Source organism: Leguminivora glycinivorella, chromosome 2 (genome assembly GCF_023078275.1).
Source record: "Leguminivora glycinivorella isolate SPB_JAAS2020 chromosome 2, LegGlyc_1.1, whole genome shotgun sequence".
Classification (NCBI taxonomy): domain Eukaryota; kingdom Metazoa; phylum Arthropoda; class Insecta; order Lepidoptera; family Tortricidae; genus Leguminivora; species Leguminivora glycinivorella.
The window spans coordinates 5321467-5345584 of NC_062972.1; the positions used below are offsets into that span (position 1 = coordinate 5321467).

At 37.3% G+C, this 24118-nt stretch overlaps 1 protein-coding gene and 1 non-coding gene across 2 annotated transcripts in view; both read right to left on the minus strand.

The window, feature by feature from the left end:
- LOC125240098 (sex determination protein fruitless-like) overlaps positions 1 to 23445 on the minus strand; it is a 71462-nt gene extending 48017 nt beyond the window's left edge. Inside the window, 4 exon segments of the mRNA XM_048147947.1 lie at positions 22168 to 22242; positions 22326 to 22883; positions 22965 to 23200; positions 23285 to 23445. Of these exon segments, the coding sequence (XP_048003904.1) occupies positions 22168 to 22242; positions 22326 to 22883; positions 22965 to 23175 (844 nt within the window). The 5' untranslated portion in view covers positions 23176 to 23200; positions 23285 to 23445.
- Trnat-cgu lies at positions 16283 to 16354 on the minus strand. Its single transcript has one exon. It is a non-coding gene; the product is annotated as a tRNA-Thr (tRNA).
- Positions 23446 to 24118: the final 673 nt, after the last annotated feature.

The window sequence follows — 24118 nt, forward strand, 5'->3', positions numbered from 1 at the left end:
TCCAGTAGTTCCACAGGTGGTAAATATCTTCATTACTAGATTCACCTACTTTTATCAATTTTAAAGCAGTTCATTTGACTATATTCAAGGTCAAATTACTTTACCCACTAGTGGATAAAATGCGTTTTTACCCGCTGGTATTAAAGGATAAAACACGTGTTTCCGAGCTAGTGAAGGGAAAACATAATTTCGACATGTAGCAAATTTATAGTGTAATTTTTATCATGAAATAGAGAAATCTAATCTAATCTAATCTAATAAATGTACCTAAACTGTACCTATAGCGAAAAAAACTGTACCTCAAGCAATCAAGCATTAAATAGATTAGAGATGGGCCGAATATTCGGTAAATATTCGGTATATTCGGCAAGTTTTTCAATGTTCGTATTCGGCCGAATAGTTCGGTTACATTGCCGAATATTTACCGAATAAACAAAGTAAATAAATAGCGTAAGTTGTTTCGTTTTTCATCGGATAATGACATCCTATTTTTGCATTCTAAGGAACCACTAAAGGGAGATAAAATGCGTTAAAATATAAGTACCTACAATAATTATGCAAAAAAGTAAAAATAACGTAGCTTCAGAAACAAAAACCAAAATTTTCTTAATCACTAAATTATAGGAACATTAAGAGCCTTAGTACCCATTACCAATCATTGAAAAGTTTTTAACTCTAAGCCAGGATTTAAAATATGGCGGAACCGAATATTCGGCCGAATGTTCGGTTCGGTAAAAGCTAAACCGAATGTTCGGCCGAATATTTGTATTCGGCAAAGTCCGTATTCGGCTGATCTCTAAAATAGATAGTTACATAGACACGCCGTTCTGACTTCAGCTTGGCGCGCATAGCCGTGTATCGCCCCAACGTGTGGGAACTATGTTCTGGAACATATATCAATAAACTGTACCTAAACTGTACCTCACTAAACTGCCAATCACACGTGATATCGGTAAAATCAACAACAATTTTTTTACTGCTCTCTTATAATTAAATGAATGACATGTATGTTTGCCGATCAATTTGCTACAGGCGCTTGTTTTCACGTAACACTATGTGGTAGATTATGCCGATCACGATTATATGGCCACAAGCGGCGCTGTCGCTCGATCAGAGATGGTGCTTAAATCATCTGTAAAGATGCACAAGGCCTAATGATGATGATTATATTGTAATAATATTATATGTATAACGAGAAAAACAAGCGCCTGTTGCAAATTGATGGGCAAACATACAGGTCATTTATTTAAGTAAATGAGAGCAGTAAAAAAATTTGTTGTTGATTTGACCGATATCATGTGTGATTTAAATGTTATTATTGGCAATTTAGTGAGGTACAGTTTAGGTACAGTTTATTAATATATGTTCCAGAACATAGTTCCCACACGCTGGGGCGATACACGGCTATGCGCGCCAAGCTGACGTCAGAACAGCGTGTCTAATAGGTAACTATCTATTTAATGTTTAATTGCTTGAGGTACAGTTTTCTTCGCTATAGGTACAGTTTAGTACAGTTTAGGTACAGTTATTTAGCGCCATCTATTAAATACTATCATAACTACACTGATGATGCCTACAAATTTATTTTTTCAAAATTGTTGTGGTATCATACATATAACATACATACATACATACAATCACGCCTGTATCCCATAAAGGGGTAGGCAGAGCACATGAAACTACTAAAGCTTCAGTGCCACTCTTGGCAAATAAGGGGTTGAAAGAAAACGAAACTGTGACATTGCAGTGACAGGTTGCCAGCCTCTCGCCTACGCCACAATTTAACCCAATCCCACAGTCGCCTTCTACAACACCCACGGGAAGAAAGGGGGTGGTGAAATTCTTAACCCGTCACCACACAGGCATTGTGGTATCATGATATTAAAATAAAGAAGCATGACATTTGTTTTTATAAAAAATAAAAACACGCAAAAATATTTGGGTAAAATATGATTTTGGCCACTTCCAGACTGCGAAACAGCGCTATCTAGTTTTAAGCCAAAAGGCCCATACAATTCAGGGGTAGGATCGACCGAGGCACTGAATCACTGAGCGAATCGAATCAAGTGAAGCATTTCTTTCAAATTCAAATGATCGCGGCTGCGGCTAGCCACGGCCAGCTAATCAGCGTCCTGCATTGGATAAATTGGGTTTGACCCTCCAGTGCACGTCGCGGCAGAGGCGGCCACTAGCCGCTGCCATTAGTCAAGTTTCAGTAATGCTTCGTGTCAAACCACTCGTTTCGGTGTGCTGTGATTTTACCGGTGATATAAAAAACGTGGTTACAATATTTGTGATAAAATCCAATTAAGTTGGCTGAAGTCTAATGTGTATTATTAAATGTTGTTAACAATGTGTTTTGTATTCGTTATTTAAAGAATATTTACGCTAGGTAACCATATTATAAACATCTGATTTGAGGCTATTTGGATCACCTCTTTCGGGGCGAAGTGGGTCACTATTACTTTGGATCCGTTTTTTTATGTTAATTCTAATTATTATTATTATTTGCACGTTTCAGATGGTTCGTACGTACAAAAGAAAAACACATCAGGAAGAATGGAGTGTAGAAAATATGTCAGAAGCAGCTGACAAGGTGCTGAGTAAAGGGCTGATGATACGTCGAGCGGCCGAAATCTAGAATGTGCCATTTACATCCTTGCAAAGAAGAGTTACACTGTCCCGTAGTGTTAGCTTTGTACATTGAATATTCTGTTACATTTATAACGAATTGCTTTAGTTGAAACGTTGCTATAGAAGCGAAGTCGAAATCTTACAAAAATACAAATTTACATACAATCACGCCTGTATGTCACGTTGCATATAGGATGATTCAAGAGTTTTATTTAATAATTAATCATCAATCATTTTAATCATGACTTTAAAACTAATCTATTCATACGTAAACTAATTAATCTTATACTTTTAAACGAGCAATTCTTGTATATTTATTTATTTATTTATTTATTTATTTATATCTTCTACTTTTAAACGAGCAATTCTTGTATATTTATTTATTTATTTATATATATATTTATTTACACTGACGATCTCGGAAACCGCTCTAAAGATTTCGCAGAAATTTGTTATGTGGGGGTTTTTGGGGGTGAAAAATCGGTCTAACTTATCCTTAGGTCCCGGAAAACGCGAATTTTCGAGTTTTCATGCGTTTTTCATCGCGCGCCATCTCGTGTGCAGTAGTTGTACTGTTAAGACAGAATTCTTTCGGTCGATGTAAGTACTATTTATTGCAAACACTAGATGGCGACACAGGTCAAGGCTAAAACGAATAGAAAATACACTATTTGAGTTTTTGTGGCGAAATGCGCGCCATCTCGTGTGGAGTAGTTGTGTTGTTAAGGCTGAGAATTCTTTCGCTCGATGTAGGTACTATTCATTTTTGAACTAGATGGCGACACATGTCAAGGATACGAAACAGAACCGAGCGAAGCTCGGTTGCCCAGATATTACTTACTTGATACGTGAAAAGTAAATTAAATTATTTGTTTATTTTTCATACATACATTTTATTAAATAGTTTTGTTACCAATACTTACCATATATCAATAAATTACTTATTAAAACAAAACAAATTGTTTCCTTTTCGTTTCACGTATCAAGTAGGTATTAATTATTCCACGTATGAATAGTTTTCTTTTGAAGTCATTTGTACATGATTAAATTGATTAATGAATAATGATTAATTATTACAATAAAACTATTTGAATGCATGTAGGTGATGCAACGTGACGTCAAATTGATGTCATCGGCATGAAAGTTACGGGCCCTGCTTATTAGGTACGCAATGCGATCCATAGATAGTCGTTTTCTATGTATCACAATATTTGATAAAGATGAAATACATATTCAATATCACAGCAGCAGCCGCCGTCAAAGAAGACGTAGACGGAGAATCTATTCGGCAATTTTTTTTTTCTGATTGCTATTCTGCAATCCTTTACACAGATTGTATTACGAATCTTAAAGCCTCCGCCACACATAAAGCGTTTTGATAGAGTAGTGTTAGCGGAGCGTTAGCGGAGCGCAATGACAGCGGTGCGCGAATGCTATCGTTGCGCTCCGCTACCGCTCGCCTACGCTACCAAAACGCGCATGTGTGGCCGAGCTTTAAATTGGGTACGTATGCAATTACGCAAAACAGTTAGTATCCGCTTTGAATACGCTCGCAATCTGCTCCGTCCGGCGCACCGCCATCATTGTGCTCCGCTAACGCTGCGCTCTCAAAACGCGCATGTGTGTCCGAGCTTTAAGCGATCAACACATCAATGATAGTTCTGTGACTTTTCTATAAATAAGGGTTTTCTGAATCGTTTTTATGCCAGGCGGCGATATCATTTATCATTCTGACAGCAAACTTCAAAATCCACCAATCCAATAAATGTAGATTTCATATATGTAATTGGTGGATTTAGATGTTTGTCTCTTTCCATTTTTTTTTGTTTTTTTAGGGCTTTATGTTAAGTAGGTATACACGATAGATAGATACACAAGAGAGCACAACAACAAGACTTCTGGCGGCGTTTCGTCTGGCGTGTGGACAGGAGGTCATACCGTAAACAAAGTTTCCAGCAATTTTGTGCTAATTAGTTGATCAACTGATGCTCAACAAATGTTTACCGTGAATACGTGGCTTTACCGAGCTATTCAAAAAAATAATTTAGTGGCTCAATAAGTGTAGTACGGTCCATGTACGGCCTTTATAATTTCTTAGTATAATCATAGATTGGTCAAAAAGAGAAATAAAAAAATAAAGTGTGATGTAAAGCTGCATTTTTGGTATATTATTTAGGGTCCTTGGAGGACTGTGAAACTATGTTTTGCAAGCAAAAAAAGGCTGTGCTTTTTTTTTAATTTGCAAAAAACTGCAAAAAAATCGGACTTTTTTTAGATTTTGCAGTGTCATTTATAAACTGGAGATTTTAGGCAATAAGTTGCTTTACAAAGTTAAAAGTACATTAAATTTGAAATCATTTGAGTCTTCTCGCAATGGCGTATCTCAAACAGTTTTTGAGATATGATACTTCAAAAAAGGGTAATTTTTCCCCTCTTTATGAAAATTTTCGTTTTGCCAATATTTTGAGACAGATTTCAGCAAAACATATCACGGTATTATATTATATTTTGCGAAATAAAGTTGTAGAAAATTTAATTAGCTTTCATTTAAGATCAAAAGAGAGCCAGTTAGTCAAATAATCAAATTTATAACCTAAAAAAATAAGATTATAATGGCATAAATCTAGTATAACTGGATCAGAAATGGTGGAGGGTGATGACCAAACGGGATAGTTTACGTGATATATATTTCAAGAGAAGTAACAAAGAAGGCGTTATTATTATTTGTGGACTGTTCAAGTATTACGTAAGCACTATAACAATAATAGACATTATACGTAAGCACTATAATTATAGGGGCCGAGGAGGTGATTGCTCTGCTTATAGGGTTTTGGTGATGACTTAGAGCTTTCCTTACTTTTTTGCTGACAAGGGAAATGGGGGGAGGGTATATATTTGTAATAAATTAGCATAAGTAACTCTTGAATGGCCCCTTGTCCTTGACGTAGTCCCATTTTTTACTTCCTTCTATACTATTTAAATGAGAAATACTACTATGTATTCTACGTCAGACTTATATTGACTGGGATATAGACCGTGATTATCTTTTTGATTTTTGTCGTGCTCCCGATATTTCTAAAAATGAAGAAGGCGGGTGCGGGTGTAAATCCGGTCGCATTCACACACGATGGTCTGTCGAAACACACTACACTTACAATGTCACTACGTTTGTTCAATTCTGACTTCACTCAAACAAATCACTGGATTCCATACATTTGATAGTTTGAAGTCATCTTCAATCTCGGTTTGTTGTGGCGTTCCGTCGACATTACCATAGGACTAAGCAACTTGACCGTCGAAATCCTAAGCCATGAGGAACAGAGGAAGAATAAAAGTCTCATTATTTTTGACTGCAGCAATGTGTTCTTTAATTCTGAAGGCAGTGCGCTTGGTCGGCCCTATCATAACTCTTAATGTATTGTATTCAACATGTTTGACGTATGTTGTCTGGACAGTCAGTGGCCTTTTTCACCGCAGTGATATTGACACCTTGACACGCCCAAATCTGTACTTATTTCTAGTGTTAATTTTTAGATGAATAGTGTTTGAGTGCTATTAAAAAATTACCATTTCAAATACAAATTCTAGTGTTGCAAAATTTCACTCGTACTCGGCCACTGCAATAGTCGAGCCACATTGGTGTTGGTGTTCACCACTTCACACCAATGAAGGTTTCCTGAATCGTTTTTTCGTCAGGCAGCGATACTGATGTGCCAGGTCTTTCTCACATCAAAATTCAGAATCCAGCAATAATAGTAAATCGCCACTCATTTTATTTAGTTCCACTGTTTCAGTGGCAGATTATGACTGATATTTTGTGACGCTTGTGTTTGTGGTAATTTTTAAGAGCACTCACACACTATACAATCCATCCATCCAGCCATCTAAAATTTAATACCATAGGCAATACACAGATATTAAAAAAAACACACACTTTAAGATACCTGACTGTCTAGACAACATACGAAACATAATATTAAATACATTGTTCTACACACCTTGCCCTATACAAAATGTATAGAGGGAAGTAACAAATGGAAGTATGTCAAAGAAGGGGCCTTTCAACTATTAAGTAAGAAACTGTACAGTAAAATAGATAAAAGACAAAATTTATAACAAGTGTTAACCCTCCCCCATTCTTATCTTTATCCATCTTTTGGCATGATGTTTGGCCATCACCCTCCACCACTCACTTCTGATCCTGATGAAAAATATATACCATCCCCGCATTCCCCTTGTCAGCAAGAAAGTAAGGAAAGCTCTAAATCATCACCAAAACCCTATAAGCAGAGCAATCACCTCGACCCCTATAATTATAGTGCTTACGTATAATGCATATCTTTCCCATCACGGTGGTGTTCAACAATGGTGTTCCGGACCTTTGGGAGGCGTGCGCGGGGCCGAAGCCAACGCGTAGAGGCCCTTTTGACACTTTAATGAAATGTAAGGGGTACACCGAGCGGGTGTTGCCCTTACCCGTATCATGGGACACACGCAGTGGCAACACCCGCCAGGGTGTAAGGACTATTTGAGAGTTAATTAAATTATTAAGTTATTAAATTATTTGAGAGTTAAGTAAATTAATGGAACCTAAAATGAACTGGGCTATTGGATGAAAGTGATGGACTAAATACTGGTAACTAATGACAAATGCCTATTATTGTTATAGTGCTTACGTAATACTCGAACAGTCCCCAAATAATAATAACGCCTTCTTTGTTACGTCTCTTGAAATATATATCACGTAAACTATCCCGTTTGGCCATCACCCCCCTCCCTCCACCACTCATTTCTGATCTAGTTATACTAGATTTATGCTATTATAATCTTATTTTTTTAGGTTATAAATTTGATTATTTGACTAACTGGCCCTTTTTTGGTCTTAAATGAAAGCTAATGAAATTTTCTTTAATTTTATTTCGCAAAATATATAATACCGTGATATATTTTGCTGAAATCTGTCTCAAAATATTGGCAAAACGAAAATTTGTGTCGTATCTCAAAAACTGTTTGAGATACGGCATTGAGAGTAGACTCAAATGATTTCAAATTTAATCTTCTTTAACCTCTGCGAAGCAACTTATTGCCTAATATGTCTAGTTTTTAAATGACACTACAAAAACTAAAAAAAGTCCGATTTTGCAGTTTTTTGCAAATTAAAAAAAAAAGCACACACTTTTTTTGCTTGCAAAATATAGTTTCACATTCCTTCAAGGACCTTTAACAATATACCAAAAATGCAGCTTTACATCACACTTTGTTTTTTTAGCAGATTTTCGTGTAAGATTTGACCGGTCTATCAGGGGCGGCTCACTCCGCGATTCTATCGCCGTGCTACAAGTATTGGGTTGACACAAAAGTAATGACACACTCTACAAACTCTATACATTTCCTTTCTTAAGTTAATTGTTTTCGATAATATTCTAGTATGTTGTAGAACATTCTAGGTACTTCTAATGTGAGGGTATATAAAGCCGGGCGGCTTAGTTAGATAGTGATTGGTTTATTTGGTTTAGTTAGATTGAAATAAAATGGACGAGCGACAAGTTCAACAGCTGCAGAACTTGGGCTGGGAGACGATACACCACCCACCTTATTCTCCAGACCTCGCACCATCAGACTTTCATTTGTTTAGAGCCCTGAAACGACATTTGCGGGGTAAACTGTGACGTGGGGACCAAATGACAAGTCACTTGTGTGAGATATAGGTTTATTGTGTCTCATATTATACAGCGTGCGGCAACTTATATAGCAAGCAATGAGAGGGGATATACTCCACACTACATCTCCCCAATTGATAGAAAAAAAAAGAATTTACGACAATTTTTTTTTTTTTTTACGATATAATTTTTGCAAGTCCTAAACATTAATTAACAACTAATTATAACTAAGCATACACAAGTAATCAGTTTCTCAATGGATGCTCGTGATACAAGCGATAATGTAAACAATAACAAACAGGTAGTTTAATCTTATGACTAAGCCTTAGGTAGGTATATGTATAAGTATGTATACAACAATGCTTATGGCTCGTGAGCAATACAGTAATAGGGTTCCTTTATACATCTGATTTAGGATTTAAACAATTTAGTTCTGTTTTTGTGAACAATTTCATCCCTATTATTAAGCTTTATCTTTACATTGGGGCCTAGATCACTTATAACAGGGTAAGGGCCTAAATATATACTTTGTGTCTTGTCGTTTACAGGGTTTCTTAATAAAACTAAATCTCCTACACTATAGGACACTGGGTTAATTTGTCTATCATAGTACTGTTTCCTAACTAGCTTACTTTTATTTAGGTTATCCTTAGCTTCGCGCTGACTCAGCTGTAAGCGATACTTTAACTCTAATGGATAGCTATCGTAATTGTATAATGGATCAACAGTGGTTACAAGATTAGTAGGTATGTTACACAGCTTACCGAATACCAGCTCGTGCGGTGTGTACTTAGTTTCGGAATGCACACTGCAATTATAAGCAAAGCACCAGTATGGTAGCCACGAGCTCCATGAGGATGTATGATTTTCGGTATGTATTCTTAGATACGCACCCATAGTTTTATGTGAATTTTCAAGTGCTCCGATGCTCTCGTGGTGATAGGCGGTAGATGTTACCTGATTAATTTGTAGCAGTTTGCATACCTCCGTCATGGTGCTCGCAATGAACTCGCTGCCGCGGTCTGTCGCTATCTCGCGGGGAATACCATACCTTAGTACGAAGTTTTCGACGAATGCCTTCGCGACCGTGACCGCGTCCTTGGACCGTAGTGGGTATGCTTCTGTGTATTTGGTAAGGTCACACTGAAGAGTGAGTATGTATGTAAAGCTATCGTTATCTTTATTTAGTGGACCTACAATATCGAGATATACTTTGTCGAAGGCTGATTCAGCTGTTGAGGTTATCACCATTGGTTGTTTTGTGTGTAATGAGTACTTTTGAGTTTGACATTTAGTACACTTAGAAACAAAATCTCTGATGTCCTTGTCCATGGATGACTAAAAATAATACTTTTTGATATTATTAGTCATTCTCCTAATGCCAGCGTGGCCACTAATTGGCAAGAGGTGAAAATCGTTAAGTATTACTCGAACATCGTCTTCTTCAGTTATTCTTTGAACGCCTTTAATTATGTATAATCGGGGCATATGAGGAATTGCCGGTCCGGACCGTTTCTTATATATTTGTTTTATTTCGCGCGTTAATTTCTCTATCATTTCTTTATTAGTATTATTTTTAATAATACACAATTCCTCTATTTGTAATCGTTTACAAAATGATCCCAAGTCCCTCACTAACACGGCTCGCGTAGATAATGATCGAGATTTTGGGTTCATATATATTACCCCTTTTGTTGGCACATATACAAATGAATCGGACATTTCCGCAATTAATCCTCGATTGGATATATCTTTTAATATTTCATTATTTGCAATGCTTAATTCAGTCAAGTTTCTTGGTTTTTTAAGAATTTCCACAACCCTTGGGTGATCAGGCCTTGAATTAGTGGAAAGCTTATCAAACGAAGAGCTTTGCTGAAGAGTAGCATCATTTCGTAGGTTAGTTAGTTGACGTCGCGCTTGACGTCGCGTCATAACATTCATAATATTATTAGTCATATCGGCCAGCTGCTCCGACGTCACTACGATACGAGAAAGTGCGTCGGCTGCGCAATTGTTTTGGCCCTTTATGTATTCAACGGTGTAATTATATTCTTCTAGTTGAAGTCTGAATTTAAGAAGTCTACTCGAGGGATCACGAATATTAAATAGATATACTAGTGGCCGATGATCTGTCTGTATTTTGAATCTTCTCCCATATAAATACGGTCGAAAATATCGTACACTCCATATATCCTGGCAGGATCGCCATGTGACGTGGGGACCAAATGACAAGTCACTTGTGTGAGATATAGGTTTATTGTGTCTCATATTATACAGCGTGCGGCAACTTATATAGCAAGCAATGAGAGGGGATATACTCCACACTACAAAACAATTCAATGATTTCCATGATGTACAGGTGGAGTTGAACAACTTTTTCGAGGCACAGCCATCAGAGTTCTGGGCGAAAGGCATCCAAACTTTGCCGGATCGTTGGCAAGAAGTCATAGATGCTAATGGTGTTTACATCATCGACTAAGCTTTTTGTATTGTAATAATAATAAAAAATATAAAACGTAAACCAAGTGTCTCATTACTTTTGTGCCAACCCAATACATGCCGGCGGCCGCGAGTTCGCGGCCTAATCAGGGGTGGCGCGCGTTCTCACGGAACGCACCTTCGTACTTTCTATTGTTATTTTACGTCGCGAGTTTATTTTAAGGTTCATATGCGATGTCCGCGTGTGGTAAGGCTAACAATGCTAAGTTAGACATTTATCATGAATAAAATATGTACCATAGGACATTCTTACACAGATCTACTACTGATTGAGTCCCACGGAAAAGTTCAATAAGGCTTGTGATGTTGGAATTTAAACCAAAATGTATATATACCTAGAAAGTACCCAAGACTTAAATATAATAGTATAAAATTTTATCTGAGCAATTAGTTCGTTTTAATCCATAGGCAACCCTATCATCCGACGCTGCGCACGTGCGGCTGGTTTCTTTGTAAAAAAATTGTAGGCATTTAAAAAGGCGGCATTTCGTGAACATCAAAGCAGTGGGCCTTCTGTACTTGTACTATTATAATATATTGTGGTATAATTTATTATGACATGTGACGTCAATAATTTGTTACACTAACTTGAATGTTATTGTTCAGGATCTCTCACACTAATTAATTAATTTTATTATGTATGAAAACGATAAAAAAAATCTAATTTTACAATGAACCGAACGACGTGTCAAATTTAACGGAAAACAAAAAAACACTGCGGTTAAATAGGTATACGATATGGGCTAAGTACACGACTGGTGTTGTCACCAGGTCATCACGAAGTAGGATTTTCCCAAAATCTTATTGAGTTAAATTAGTTCCGAGGGCTGACGGTAGCATTTACAGCTTGCAAAAAAAGTGTAGAAATATAGCAACGGTTTACATAGACAGTGGCGCCCCTATAATTTTCTACTCTTTTTTGCCAGCCTGTAATTAATTTTTGATATGCCAATAAGGTTACGTGTATTTTGACAATGACAATCAGCGCCACTTCTTCAGGCACATTTCCAATAGGGACACATTTTGCATTATTTATTTAAACTTAATTGCACAAAATATACACAAAAATGTACAAATGGCGGACTTAATGCCAAAAAGCATTATCTACCAGTCAACCATAGGGCCAAACTGAGATGAGAGAGAGAGAGAGAGAGATGTACTTAGTGAGAAAAGCTTTTCCTTCGTATTTTTCCGGAAACATTCGTACCTATTTGTCATGCTAGTTCAGACAATGTCGGTACGACTTGTACTGAGACTGACTGAAATAGATAGCATATATGACACGTTAAACGTTCGTGACGTTCGTTCGTCCGTTTCCGTAACAATACAAAGGAAATTATTTTCACAGTACATCTGTAAGTACTTAGATTATTTTTTAAATATCTTTATTTACAAGAACATATTTACATAATTATATAAGAAACTAAGACTAAACTTAAAAGCTAGCTAATGTCTAAAATAGGCCCTTGAGGCATTGTACCAAGGATACTGGCGACATTTCCTCGCTGTATGGCAATGCCGATACGTTGTGCGAGGAAGTCGCCAGCTCTTCGGTCGCCAGTTACGTCAACCAGACGCTTCGCGATTTCTGTGAACAACTTGTTCGCGCTGGGACCCCATGGACTTAAGTTTCTACGCCAAAAGGTACAAAAAGGTATTCTTTGCCAAGACTTTTGTATTTATTACGTTTCAAAATGTCGGCCCTTCTGCCGCTGCGCCCGCTTTTATCTTGGTCCGCTGGAGGTGAGACGGTGCCAATGTGTCTACGCAGGTTACCTATCAAAAAGTCGAAAATTGTAATGTCGAATATTAGTAGCCCGAAAACGCTTCCCATTTTATTAATTGGCCTAAGTTTTGTTTGCCCGAAAGTACTTTTCCCCTATTATTATTTTCCCGATTCTTATTTCGCTATAGTTTTGTTTCGCTTATGATTCGAATCTACACTTATTAAAATTCCTAAGAATCATTTGACAACTACTTTTTGTCGCGTAAATTTTTTATCCCGAAATATTATTTAACCGCTATATCAAAAGTTCGAAATTCGAATTAACACTTATTAAAATTCCTAAGTATCATTTGCAAGCAATTTTGTATGGCGTATAGTTTTATAATTCGAAATATTACTAAGCCGCTATATCAAAAGTTCAATAAATCCTCAATTTTCTAACAAAAGTTTGTTCCCGACCCTCACGGTCGCAGTTCTTACTTGACCTATGAGGCCTTGCCATAAGAGTTTGTGGCAAAGGTTTGTTTCTGTAGGGTCGCAGTTCTAACCTAACCTAACCCACTTTCTTACAAAATGTTTGTTTCTGTGAGAGTCGCAGTTCTAACCTGGATGGTGATAAGCAATAATGTGTCAACCCACAAAAACTAAAAAAATGAGATTTTAATGCCATGTTATAGCTGGATTTTTAAACTTCTATTTGCAAAAATGACCTTTTCATTTTGAAAATTTTTACTATCCCAAAAGTAAAAAAATAGGTTAACACAAATCCTATATCGTGTGTTGCCTGTTTTGCATTAATGTGTCAAGAACCTTAACTTATTATAGTAATTGGCAGAAGACATATTTAAATTACAATAATGTGTTATGAGGGTTGCTTCAACGATTTTTTTACACTTGACTCATTCTTGCAAAACGCAAAAAATGACATAGTTACCCACTATGAGACTTGAATGATTATTGCAAAATAATATTTTATTCGTTGTTTTATGCTACGACCCGTGTTATAAAACATAAGTCATTATTGTTAAATTATATTCGGGTCATAAATTGTTCGTTTTTGGTGTAAGTACCATGACACTATATTGTAAAATATAACTGTTCATATTAATTTATGTTTGAATAAGTTATGACTTAGTCCATTAGTATATTTTTGCACATGAATGGTAAATTCAGTACGAAATTGAACATTTTAAGTCATGAATATACATATTCGTTATTATAATTTGCAAACATTTTTTACAAGTACGTGTTTATATAAAAATCTAATATAAGCTACTATTTTTTTATAATTACTAATTACATTAAGACGTGTTAATGTATGCATAAAAATATTGTTTGATTTTTGAATACTTACTGAATGGTAGTTTATTATTTTGTTAAAGATATTTTATGTTTTGTTCTTGTACAAGTCATGAGTTATTCATAATTTAAATGACTTAGTCTATTTCTTAGCGTAAAAAAATATTTTGTTGTATATTTTAGATAAGTAGTTTGTTTTTTTAAAAGATGATTATTTGATTTTTGTAACGATTTTTTGTTGAAAAAGCACAGATAATTTAAATATGTGTCTAGAAATGATCATTACTCTAATAGTTAATTTATAGTATTTTATGTTTAAAGGAGGTCAAGAAATATGAGTGGCGTACTTTCCACGAGTATTTTGGAGTCAGTTAAACACCATTGCATACAATACTTTTACAACGACCATGCACTTAGTTTTTAATAGTTTTTTTAAATAATTCTCGCGAAATTCACACTGTTTCCTGTATTGCAAAGGTTTGCACTGTCAGCTCAGCTGCCCAAAGCCTTCCCGCGCACGCACGCAGTATCGTTAATGCAATGCGTTGCCATGATTACAGAACCAAACAATGCGTTTTCAGTTTTTTCGATACGCACAATCCTGTAAATGACGAATAACAGTTCGGGAGTAGAAAAATCATTATAAGGTTTGATTAATAAATAATGTATTGATTCCTACATGACGACCGGTCTGGCGCAGTCGGTAGTGACCCTGCCTGCTACGCTGCGGTCCCGGGTTCGAATCCCGGTAAGGGCATTTATTTGTGTGATGAGCACAGATATTTGTTCCTGAGTCATAGATGTTTTCTATGTATATAAGTATTTATATATTATATATATCGTTGCCTAAGTACCCACAACACAAGCCTTCTTGAGCTTACCGTGGGTCTCAGTCAATCTGTGTAAGAATGTCCTATAATATTTATTATTATTTTATTATTTATACCTAATAACATAAGTGACCATGACTGATATGTTACTTAACACTTATAAAGTTAAAAATATGCATAGGTAGAGTATTTTACAATAACAATTTATGTGCTTTAACATGTTTATTTAAGACTCATAGATATTTTTAAACAATTAGCAAAAGTGGATTAAGTATCATAACACAGTCTTGAAAAAGTTTGACGTCGTCGAACAATTCGCAATAAAAGAAAAGGGCATTATTTCGTCAAATTGAAGTTTGTTTTGAAATTAAGCTACAATAATCACTACTACTGAACGTATTATAGCTGAAAAACACAACAATCTATATAAAAAACATTTTTTTTTAAGAGAAACAAAAAAATGTGAAAAAATCTTTAGACGCCATTTTCTCAAAATGGTTGGCGTGTGGGTTGACACATTATTGCTTATCACCATCCACCTAACCTAACCCACTTTTTTAGCAAATGTTTGCTTCTGTATGGTCGCAGTTCTAACCTAACCTAACCCACTTTTCTAGCACAAGTTTGTTTCTGTATGGTCGCAGTTCTAACCTAACCTGACCCACTTTTCTAGCACAAGTTTGTGTCTGAATGGTCGCAGTTCTAACCTAACCTAACCCACTTTTCTTGCTAATGTTTGTTCTGTATGGTCGCAGTTCTAACCTAACCTAACCCACTCTTATGTTAAGGGTTTGTTTCTGTATGGTCGCAGTTCTAACCTAACCTAAACCACTTTTCTTAGCAAGTTTGTTTCCGTGGGAGTCGCATTTCTAACCTAACCTATTTTTTTGTAATGTTTCTATAATATTATATTAGGGAAAATGACATTTCGACGTCGCGTAGCATCGGATTTATGAAAAGGTAGTTAACGAAACGGTTGTCAAATGATAATATTGGCAACCGTTCTTCTGGTTATTGAGTTTCTATAAAATGATATTAGGGAAAATGACATTTCGATGTCACGTAGCATCGGATTTATGAAAAGGTGGTTAACAAATTGGTTGTCAAATGATAAAGTTGGCAACCGTACTTCTGGTTATTGAGTTTCGGGAAAACGATAATGTGGGATTGCAAACTAACGACATTTTAAAAATATGGTAAACAATGTATTTGGATTATAAAAATTCTGTCAACCGTTTTCGGACAAGTGATAATCGGACAAAGGATTTTCGAAACATCGATAGGTTACCGTCTACGCAGGTAGCATCCCACACTAACATTCGTCCCATACTCCAAGGGACCAAGGACACTCCATCTCTGATTATGCCAGTCGGCTCAAGGAGAGCAGGCACATTGATGGTTGCAAGGGACCGACGGATAATGTCATTAAGCGATGCCACAAGAGCATATGTGTGGCGTTATTTTAGTTCTACTTGACCATGAAATTTGCTTGGTTAAAAAACTTGTCCAGATGGAAAAATGTCAAAATAAATCTTTTTCTGGAAGTCTGAAAGATATTTTATGTCGTTTTATGTAAATTATAAATTTAAATAGATATCATACACGAAAGAAAAAACGACAGGGCCCACTGGTGGCCGAGCCGGGAATCGAACCCGGGTCTTCAGCTTACGCGGCTAACGTCCTCACCACTAGACCACCCGCCCGCCGTGGTACCCGTCGTCGTCGTGGTCGTTTTATGTAATTGGACTACTTTCCAATATTTCTCGGTCCATTTATAGTTATTTGTTATACAAGGGGCAAAGTTGTATTTTAACGCAGAGTGTGGAATTGAAAAACGAGCAAGTGAAAGGATTCTATAGTTGAACCACGAGCGAAGCGAGTGGTTCTAGAATAGAATCCTGAACTTGCGAGTTTTTTAACACACGAGAAGTAAAATACATTTGCACCCGAGTGTAACACAAAACTTTTCCCCTCACTATAGCGAGGAAACCACGACGCAAAAATTCCGTTTATCACTGCTTCCAGTAGTTCCACAGGTGGTAAATCATCTTTATTACTATATTCACCTACTTTTATCAATTTTAAAGCAGTTAATTTGACTCTATTCAAGGTCAAATTACTTTACCCACTAGTGGATAAAATGCGTTTTTACCCGCTGGTATTAAAGGACAAAACACGTGTTTCCGAGCTAGTGAGGGGAAAACTTGTTTATAATCCATAACGACTAGGACAATATACACCACGTCAGCCGCGATAGCTGGAGACCCGGGTTCGATTCACCGCTTCGCCACCAGTGGGCTTGATCACTTTTTCTTTAGTCAAAGACTTCAAAGAGGATCGAGTATTATAGATAGTTACTGTCGAAGTAAAATGTGTAATCACAGTGCATAGACTGCCATCTCTTGACACGATCGATTGAGGGACCACATTCTACATGCCATTTTTTCGTTTTGAGTTAGCAGCAGAAAGGAGTCACAATTAATGAAATTAGTTTTACAAAGAGTAGTCATTTACAGAAGTTGTAAATTTGAAGTGGATTATGAAATATGGATACCTGACATGCACGACTGAGGGTCCACCTTTAACCATATTTAACTTTTGAGTGCCTACTTTTACAAATTATTGGTTGAATTTACAATCGTTTGAGAACTTTTACTAAAGACTGACACGTTCAAAAGCTCGAAATTCTAACGTGGACCCTCAATGGGAACGCACCCATATTCTTAGCTTTATAAGTTTTAAAATGTCAAATATTAATATTAGCGCCATCTAGCTGAGCGTACCCCAAAGGTGTAATGCCATCTAGGCCACCGTACCCTTTTCTGTATGGTACTGAGGTACGTTTTTTCTTAGACTTTATCTGTCTATACGGAGTTAAGTCTTTGTCTTTAGTGTATGGTATCAGGAATGTAACTAGTAGCGCCATCTAGTTGTATCCATACCAATATAACAAAAAGCTGTTACTTAGGAATGTTAGTAGTAGCGCCATCTAGTAACAAAAAGCTGTTACACGTTTGCTGTAAGTATTAAAAGTAGTAAAAAAAACCGGCCAAGAGCGTGTCGGGCCACGCTCAGTGTAGGGTTCCGTAGTTTTTCGTATTTTTCTCAAAAACTACTGAACCTATCAAGTTCAAAACAATTTTCCTAGAAAGTCTTTACAAAGTTCTACTTTGGTGATTTTTTTCATATTTTTTAAACATATGGTTCAAAAGTTAGAGGGGGGGGGACACACTTTTTTTTCCTTTAAGAGCGATTATTTCCGAAAGTATTAACATTATCAAAAAATGGTGTGCTACTCTGCGGCGGCGCCACCATAATGAAATTCAACTAATTATATGTTAAAATGATGTTCGTAAGACGTACAGTATGTACGTATAATGTTATGACTGTACCTATAGCGGGAAACGAAATAATGGACTTTTATTGTGGCGCCGCCACATGAGCTAGTATGTAAGGAGGTGTACCTACGGGTAAGCGAGAGGGAGATATGTTCCTTCCCGCTCGCTCCCGCGCTCGGCGCGTTTCGTTCTAGGTTTTAATAATTATTATTAAATTTATGCCCCTGTTGTACACTTTGCTTTTCACTTCGATTGCGAGGAATTAATTATATTTTTCTCGGCAATTTAGACCACGAAATTGTCGTGAAGCGAAAGAACATAATAGGTACATAAGATAACCAATTCCCGCCAACTTTTTTTTCAACATGTGATCAGAGTTTCAGACGCTTGGTTTTTTGCCAAGTCAAACATTTTTTAAACGGGAAGTAATCGAATCCTATTTTATTTTATTTACTTAATTTAATGACAGAAAATACGTAATTCTAATAAATTATAGCAAAAATAAAATAACCTATCAAAGTTTTGTCACCTACACAATTTTATTGCTCAATAAAATTGTGCATCCTTTTCTATTGCTATAGAAAAGGATGCAAATAGTTTTCTTTGTTCTTATTTACTGACAGATTTTAATGGTTTGACAGTGTTTACATAATGTAATTTTTTTTAAAGAGAGTATTATTTTAGTAATCATAGTATATAAATATAGTATCGTTGGCAGACATTTCTGTATAAGTATAACAAAAAAAATTCGTTTTCACTCATGCTCGAAAAGTGCACCTTTATGTAGTGCGAAGACGACATAAAATCGCATTTTACATTCTAGAGCATAAAGTAGGTACAATTTTCTTCTAAGGCCGGCAACAGACAGTCTTAAAATTCATAATCTTAAAAAACAAGAGTGTGTGTGGACAGTCGCGAAATTATATGTAACTCCGTGCACTCGATCTAATTTTTGTACTGATTATGACTTTATCGAATTATGAATTTTAAGACTGTCTGTTGCCGTGCCGGCCGTAAGACTAAGGTAATCGGTCTCAAGAGACAAACAGTTAAAACATATTGCAAAATTAAAATTGTGTAGGTGACAAAACTTTGATAGGTTATTTTAGTTTTGCTATAATTTGTTAGAATTCCGTATTTTCTGTCATTAAATTAAGTAAATAAAATAAAATAGGATTCGATTACTTATCGTTTAAAAAATGTTTGACTTGGCAAAAACCAAGCGTCTGAAACCCTGATCACATGTTGAAAAAAAAGTTGGCGGGAATTGGTTATATGTACCTATTATGTTCTTTCACTTTACGACAATTTCGTGGTGTAAATTGCCGAGAAAAATATATAATAATAATTCCTCGCAATCGAAGTGAAAAGCAAAGTGGGGCATAAATTTAATAATAATAAGAGCGTGCGCAGACAGAGAGCGGTCTGCGTTCTGTCAGAGTTCAGAGTTCTGGTGACCGTTGACCGCTCAAGAGTTCCAACGCACACAGACGGCGTTCAAATTCTCGCGTTCTAGTTTCGTTTGTGTCTTTTTACATGCAACATGTCACTGAAAAGATCGTTTTCCTATGAAAAATTATTGCTCAAAAATTCCACCTATTAAATTCTCCTTACAGATGAACAGCAATTCGATATTTCTATTCGCATGTCGATGAATAGTTTCATTAATTGAGAAAAAAATAAAGGCTGGCTGTAATTTTAGGGCATTGTAATTATTTATTAAGGATAAAATAAACATAACAGCATTTCGTCGTGTACTATCCGTAGATTCGACCTCAGAAATCCTTCCTTTTCCTAACCAATTCATTATTTTTTCTGTGTTTGCAACCTCAGATCAGACATCCCCGCGTTCCGGCGTTCTCTGTCTCGGCGGGAAAAGAACGCCAGAACGCGGCGTTCCGCTTTGACCGCCGCGGGCAGACTGCCCGCTGTGTGCGTTGTTGCTACAGACTCGGTACATTCTAAAGAACGCAGAACTCTGAACGCGGAACGCAGAACTCCAGACCGCTCTCTGTCTGCGCACGCTCTTATTGGTCGTGTTTTAATTTTTCGCCGCTCGTTTCGAACTTCCTATTTTACGTCTTTGTTTTTGAGAAGTGGTTCATTTCTTGTCAGGTCGAAATTTCAGAGGGCCATCTGTAAAGGTGCTTACACACGGCCGCACAAGCACCGCACCAAGGTCATCCCATTACTATCCTGTTTTAAGTGGGAGCCAGAAAGAGTTATTCTTGGCTCGCTTCCGCTTACAGGTGCAGTGCTAATACAAAATGTACTGAGAAAGTTTTTTACATTACATTCAGGTGGCGTGGCGCGGACGTCCGTTCCGCGCCGCAAGACATGCGTCTTAGCCAGCGTTCCCACTTATGCGTCGCGTGTCTCGGGGCGCGCAAAGGGCGTCCGCGCCACGCCACCTGAGTGTAATTCAAAAAGCGTCTCCTCAGTACATTTTGTATAGGAAGGACGTAAGGCGCGCCGCCAAGCGGCGCGGCGCGCGCCCCGCCGCCGCCACGCCACCTGGGGCGCGTCTTACGTCTTTTCTATACAAAATGTACTGAGGAGACGTTTTTTGAATTACACTGAAGCGGCGTGGCGCGGACGCCCGTTGCGCGCCCCGAGACACGCGACGTATAAGTGGGAACGCTGCCTTATGAGTGTGGATGGTAGCTAAGTGACCGGCCACACCAGAGCGTCGCGTGTCTCGGGGCGCGCAACGGGCGTCCGCGCCACGCCGCTTCAGTGTAATTCAAAAAACGCCTCAGTACATTTTGTATAGGAAGGACGTAAGACGCGCCCCAGGTGGCGTGGCGCGCGCCGCGCCTCTTACGTCCTTCCTATACAAAATGTACTGAGACGTCTTTTGAATTACACTCAGGTGGCGTGGCGCGGACGTCCGTTGCGCGCCCCGAGTCACGCGACGTTTAAGTGGGAACGCTGGCCTAGGACATGCGTCGCCTGTGTGTGGAATAGTCAGGGCCTCATCACAATTGCGATTCAAGAGTTGAACGCGAAGTGAACAATTCGTCAAAAGAGAATACGCCGTGTAATCTCATGAAACTCGTATGCAGAATTAATTAACAGCATTAAATCACAAGTGTGATAAGGCCCTAAGTAGGCCCAGTATCTAGCGATGATGTACGCGATGCCAATAGCGCAAGTTTCCGCTGTGCACAAACCAGTTTCATTCAATACTGCAACACCACGCCGTGTTGTCGAATCTGAAAGCATTCAACTTATCTGCTAATTAGCAGATTAAACTGTATAGCCAGAGCATCGTGATACTGTACATTGTGCTGAAAAAAAAAGTGCGTTTTCACATTATCTGATTCGACTTCGGATGTTAGACCGATATCCCATTTGGAATTTTTCCATTGAAATCCCTCAACAGATTCCGGATCGGATAATGTGCAAACGGACTTGTAGTTTTCTGACAGACTAGCGGTGTTGCATGGCTTACAATGAATGTTTGCACGCTTTGTAAACCATGAGACACCGGCCGAAACTGTCGACGGTAACGACCAGCCCCTTTAGCAAAACTCGCCTTGTCGCGCGCGAGTCCATACTTGAAGTAGCGCTTGATGTATGGACTCGCGCGCGACAAGGAAAGTTGTGTTAAAGGGGCAGATGTCAAAGTGACCTTACTCCAGACAGCCCAATGTGCAGTGTCTCGGCCTAATGGTACTCTCGCACTGGGCTGAACAGGAACAAAGAACCAGCAGTTGGCCGTACCGCATACCTCAAATGACCAGAAGAATAATACCAGATTACCTCTATTTTCTGCAATTGCTTTTTTAATGACCTTTGTTTTTAGTACCTGCGAAGGTCAGGTTAGACCACTTAACCTCTATATTACCAGTTTACCAAAACATTTTACCTCTATACACCATTATACCAAGAAATAATTACCTTACACGTACCGATAGACAACCTTGAACTATCCTTCAATAAAGCATTGAAAAATAGTTATTTAAAATCTGCAACAGGCAATATACGTTACTAACTACAACTAATTCTAACTTACAAATTTCATTTCTACATCTAGAGACATGATGAACCTGAAGAGATTAATATTGAAATAAAAAAACGTGAGATTCACCATATCTAGTCAGATCGAACGCGACATACGATGCCCGTAAGATAGTATGTCCTGTTCGATCAGTAATCTGAGAGTGTAAACCTACCTTGCGCATCACCTACAGCTCCACCTTCCGCACCACCAGTCAAATTGCCATCGCCAGTCGTCGAGCCATCAAATCCTGCAACAACAAAAGGAAAATGAACTAAAGCCCTAATAATAACAGTAACACAATAAGACAAGTTTCTCGACAGAAATATTTACCTGTCATTTCCATATTAGAGTCATCTTCGCCGAAATTTGTTTCATCATTGTTTGTTCCGTCATCGTCATCATCCCACATACTTTCGTTAACAAATTCGGGTTCCATTTTGGGTGCCACAGCGTTGTTTTCATCTTCATCAGGTATCGTAACAAATTCTTCTTTAGCTGATCCAGATGGTCCAGCTTCTAATGGGTCCACACATTTCCGTTTAACAGGTCCAGATTGTGAGGATGAAGAATTGTTTGATGCTATTGATGGCCTATTTGGTCGCTTAATTGCTACTGGAGTTGAGGAGGGCTTAGAATCTAAATCAGTCTCTAACTTAGTCATAACAGATTGCCTTTGTTGTGACGACCTCGGGCCTGGCCTCGAGGTCGGCTTTGGTTTGGATGGCGTGGAACTTTCTTCATTTTGATTACCGGTTAAACCTTTCACTTGAAGCTGTTCCGCGGTACTAATAAACGACGCTAACTCTTCTTGCTTAACATTAACTTCACCTTGGTACATAAACTGTAATAAGTCCCTTAACGCTGAATGACTAACATCTTTTAAAAATACTGAAACAAAAACACCTCATTAAGAAAATATTCAAGAAAATAAATAAAACAAAAATAACAAAACTTGTTAACAAGCCTTACCTATTGGATGCTGAGTTGGGTTCATTTTGAACATCTCCTGGAAGTAGGGAGAACATACTGATAGGACTAATTTGTGTGCCTGCAATAGCCTGCCTTCGGCAGCTAATGTGACATCTACTAAATCTCCACGCGACAGCAGGCCATGAAAGCCTGCCGACATATTCGCGTGGAAATTGTTCCAACATAATGAAAATTGTTCGTCCGACGCCATGATGGCGACGTTTATTTCTTGAACCCTGAAACAAAAGGGAATATATTAACACAAATTTCACAACATAACTACAATAACACGAAAGAAAAATCACTCCAAATATATTTACCTATCCTAATACTTTGTACTTTATAATTCCGATATTAGAAACATTTGAAATAAATAAAACAATGTTTCTAATTATGCACTGCACACTTGTTCATCCCACGTCCTCCCCGTTTGAGCGCTGTTCACGGTATGATGACGCAAACGCGACGTATACTGTGTCGTCACAAGAGTGGGGAGATTCCACAATATGGGATGAAAAATATTTTATTGACAATAAATCGTAAAATACTGACTGAAATTCAGTAAAAAATAAGACAATAATTATTATTACATATTCCACAACATTTGAGATGTTAAAATCTATAGCTAAAGAACGTGACAATATTTCAACATGCTTTAATTTTTTCAATGGTTGTAGCTGGACGAGTTATCAAAATAATTTTCGGCAATTTTAGTTTTTTTAATGGTTGTTGTTCATTTATAAATAATGCTTTCTGTAATATCGATTGACTATCAATTATTTTCATTAAACTTTATACAGACACTTTTTAAAAAATGAAGCCATTACCACGAGGTTTAATGGAATTGTTTATCTTCCTTGTACAACGAATACGAAATACTAACGGTAAACATATATAAACTACAAACAATAAAAGAGTTATTTTAATTACAAATGCAAACTAATCTGTGTGAAATAAAAACTAGACAATAATTAATTGTTTTTTTACTAATTGTAGCTAGTTTATACCTACTTCCGGTCACATATATTTTTATTTTTTTAACGTAACGATTAACTCAATCCAAAAATGGTCTTCGTATTCTTCGTTTCGTAATATACAGCCGATTAATATTAGCATATTCTTTATATGACCATCGGCATTCGACGCCGCAAACT